The sequence below is a fragment of the Gavialis gangeticus genome, unplaced genomic scaffold (assembly GCF_001723915.1).
Source record: "Gavialis gangeticus isolate Ggan-Ray unplaced genomic scaffold, GavGan_comp1, whole genome shotgun sequence".
Lineage (NCBI taxonomy): Eukaryota > Metazoa > Chordata > Crocodylia > Gavialidae > Gavialis > Gavialis gangeticus.
Window position 1 is genome coordinate 46,663,827 of NW_017729006.1, and position 3,850 is coordinate 46,667,676.

General features: G+C 44.9%; 1 protein-coding gene across 1 annotated transcript in view; it reads right to left on the reverse strand.

Annotated features, from left to right (window-relative positions):
* The window catches only part of LOC109291928, a 66,523-nt gene that overhangs the window by 13,721 nt on the left and 48,952 nt on the right, over positions 1-3,850 (reverse strand). Inside the window, exons 12-13 of the mRNA XM_019509170.1 lie at positions 637-682; positions 236-307 (exon numbers count right to left, since the gene is read on the reverse strand). Coding sequence (XP_019364715.1) covers positions 236-307; positions 637-682 — 118 coding nt within the window. The remainder of the gene's footprint in view (positions 1-235; positions 308-636; positions 683-3,850) is intronic.

The following is a 3,850-nucleotide window of genomic DNA, read 5'->3' on the forward strand; positions in this document are numbered from 1 at the left end:
TGGAGAAGTTGGGTGTTTGTTCAGATGAAGACCCATTTTGTTTTTTCTTAGTCACAAGGCAGTGTTTTGCTGAAGATGGAACCAACATACCCAAAGGTTTTTTTAGCTCATCTCAAATTGCCAGTGTTTTATAAATGAATTACCTAGTTTTGTTTTAAAATTTTAGTCTTAAATATTAGATTTGCAAAATAAAGTTTTCTAGGAATCTAGACTCACAACATACTATAACACCTACCAAAAATCCGAGTAGTTCATCCTGGCTAGTGAACCCTTCAGAATTTGCATCATTAGCCTCTTGCTGTTTACCCTATAAAACAGATTTAAAAAGACTCTGAATCTCTTATTTCTATTATCATGTAATTACAATGAAACAATTGTGTTACATAGCTTTAGTTGTACAGTATACACTTACTGTTACCTATATAGGGGTTCATAAATACTACATATAAAATGTTCTAATGGAAACTGTGCAACCCCTCAAAACACGGAACATTTTTTTTTTTTTTATGAGAGATTATGATAGCTTTCTAATACTGCATATGTAAGACTGTAGGTTTTAAACATTCTTACCCATCATAAAGAAAGGATTTAAAAACAAACCCTTTAAGAAACAAATCTTTTGATTCAGCTATTTACCTCAACATCCTGATTTTCACCTCTTGATTGTCTGCTGTCATCACACCTTAAAAAAAGTAGTAAAAGAATGTATATATAATTATATACATACAGTGTTTACTAATCGATTAATGGAAAAGTGTTGTCAGTCCATACAATGATTGCTAAGAAAGTGAATAAAATGGTCTGCTTCCAATTCAATATTTTGACCAACATACAAAGAATATTATAGCTTATATTCATAATAAATTAAAAACACTAAAGGAAAAACTTCTTCATGGTTCATGTGACGAGACTCTGGAATAGACTCCCAGTGGGGGTGGTACAGGCACCTACCCTGGAGATCTTCAAAAGGACTCACACCTTGCTGGGGTTATTTGACCCCAGGAGTCTTTCCTGCCCAGAGCAGGGGGGCTGGACCCAATGATCTCATGAGGTCCCCTCCAGCCCTAAACTTTGGTGAATCTATTCCCTCCTGTACATATCTCAAGGCATGCTGGCTTCTTTGAAACTGGGCTAGGATTTTCTTAATCCTTTTTTCTTGTACATCAAATGTGCCAACACCACCGTGACTCAAATGGAGAAAACAAAGAACATTGTGCAGGGGACTGGACTACATAGCTCTTGAGGCTCTTCTAACTGTATGATTCTATGAAAATTCAAAATTGAATTTCTGACTTATTTCTCCTTTACCCTTTTCTAACACTACAGGATTAGGACCTGTTCTCATTTTCCAACGTGTAACTTAATTTAAAACAAATACTGAAGAATCTAACCCACCACGATCCTAGGTGAGGAGAGAGATATGGTTTAGAATCATTAGATGTAGTGAGAACTTCACCTTTCTAAGATATTACCTATAATCAACCTTGGTTTTATAGGAACCAGAGGCCCATCATCCCCTCACTGTTTTACAGCTATTTAAGACTTTTGGCCAAAGTTCATAATTATGTGTTATGTTGCTAGAATGCAATGAGAGACAGGTCACCAACTTGCTAACACAAGATGAGTTATAGGGCATAACCTGCAATACAGCATGACTTTCCTAAGAACGTTACGAATGAGGATAAATAAACAAAATTGTAGTTATAAGATTAGCAAGAGGTAGAAATCCTCAGGTAGACATGGAATCTTTAACGCCTTCCCCAAATGAGCTGATTTTACTCCAGTTTTAAATTAATAAGATTAAATACATAAACTGAATTCAAGTCTCAGAAAATGAACTATACCACTAACAGTTTTAGTGCTCTGGCATTTGGATATCCAGCTGCTCATAGCTGACCTGGATCTATTTACACAGTTGCTGAACTGAGATCACTTCCTATGAAATTTTCCCAAGATAGGCAAGAACAACAATAAAGATTTTCAGAAGGGCTTGGTATGTGTGGCATGGCACTGTTGGTGCCTGCCACTTTAAGGGCTGAGCCAGGCAGCCAGCAGGTACTTAATTGTGGCAGCCATTTTAGATCCATGACTGCCTATATAAATCGGGCAGTTTGCTGCAGGCAGGCCAGGCAGTAACACTGCCTGGCTGCAAGGCTGCTTAGAACATCCTGGAGGTAAGGGCAGGAGCTGTAGGGGAAGGTTTGGAGGCTCCTGATCCTGGGCATGACCTAAAACTGCACCCTGCCAGGAGTGCGTAGCCTGGTGGGGCTCCCAGTGGCGCAGGAGCCCCCAGGAAATGCTAGGCCAGTGATCACCCTGTTGAAAGGCGAGTAGGGGCGCCTTAACCCCAGCAGGGTAGGCCAAGTAAGCTTCTGGAGACATCTGAGCCTGTTGGGGGAGTGACCCCGCAGGGCCGGGCACACTTCCAGGAGCGCGTGAGCCAGGAATGGGGGACCCCAATCCTTAAGTGTAGGCAGGAGGCAAAAACCCACCCCAAGGCACTTGACTGGTCAGTGCTGGGGCCAGAACCGGAAGGGTCAAAAGGGCCAGGGGCCCACCGTGAGGGACGCCCATGATAAGCAAAGAAGCTCAGGGTCCCAACTGCCCTGAGACGGGGCCAGAGCTTATGGAAGCTGGAGGTCCCATGACTGGGGGCCACAGCTAGTGGGTGAAGGGGACGGTTGAGCCAGCTGCTTGAGATGCCATCTGCGAGGCTTGGGCCGCAGTGTAGGAGTGGAACAGAGCCGTGGACAGCCCCCTCAATATCAGGGTGTGCAATGGGCAGCCTCCAGCCTTAATTAACAACCTAATTAGTTACCAACAACGCATGGCGGGTGAGACAGGTGGGTGGTGTGCCCAGAGGCATGTGGGGAACTAGCCCTGTGGCTAACTAGGCACACCCACTTTGCCACAGTATGAAAGACCAATCAGCAGTCCATTTGTCTGGCATGCAAGAAACATTCTAATTCAAGTTCACTAAGATACTTCTCTTCTCATTCAAAACAGCAAATTGCTTTCACTGTAAGTGTTGCAAGACAAGGTTAAAAACATGGAAATCTAGTTCAGACAGAATTCAAATACTCCTTTGGATAAGGATTTGTGTTTGGAAGGTTTCTGAAAACTTCCAAATGTAGGCTGAGCAATACAGGCCTTAACTCACCTAACAGGCCAAAATTATTGAGAGAGGAAAAAAAAAAAATTATTAAACAGTGACACCGGTGGTAAGCAAGCAATAAAAAGGAACTGATATAGCCGATAGGGGTGCACTGATGGTGATTTTTTGGGGCAATACTGATGACTGATTTTTTTTTTTTTTTTAATGTGCCATATTGGCCAATACCAATCCAATTTCAATATGTAGCCCCGCAGTGTGAAGCATCGCATCTGGCTGGTAAGTCTGTTGGGGGAGGGAACGGGCGTAACGGGGGCAGATCAAGGCCCCTGTGGTGAGGGAGGAAGTGGGGCTGGTGCTGGGGCAGAGGCTGCCCAGCTGAGATGAGGCAGGGCATGGAATGGAGCCACAGCTCATCCGAGAAGCGTGTGGGGGTGGGGTGGAGGGGAGAGAGAGGGAATGGGGTTGGGGCAGGACGCTGCCCAGCTGAGGCAGGACAGAGCACTGGACAGTCTCACAGCTCAACCAGGGGACATGGGGGTGGGGGGAGGCAGCAGCTTCTGCTGCTGCATGCACCCCAGGAGGACATGCGGGGCACATGCCCCCAGATCTATGTGCAGGGGAGGGCAGGCTGCTGCTCTGGGCTAAGTCTGGGGAGGCGCCAAGCTCTTCCGAGCAGGTGGCTGAGCTGAGCTGCACTCAGAGCAGGCGATGGCACTGGGAGGGAGGGAGGGTTAG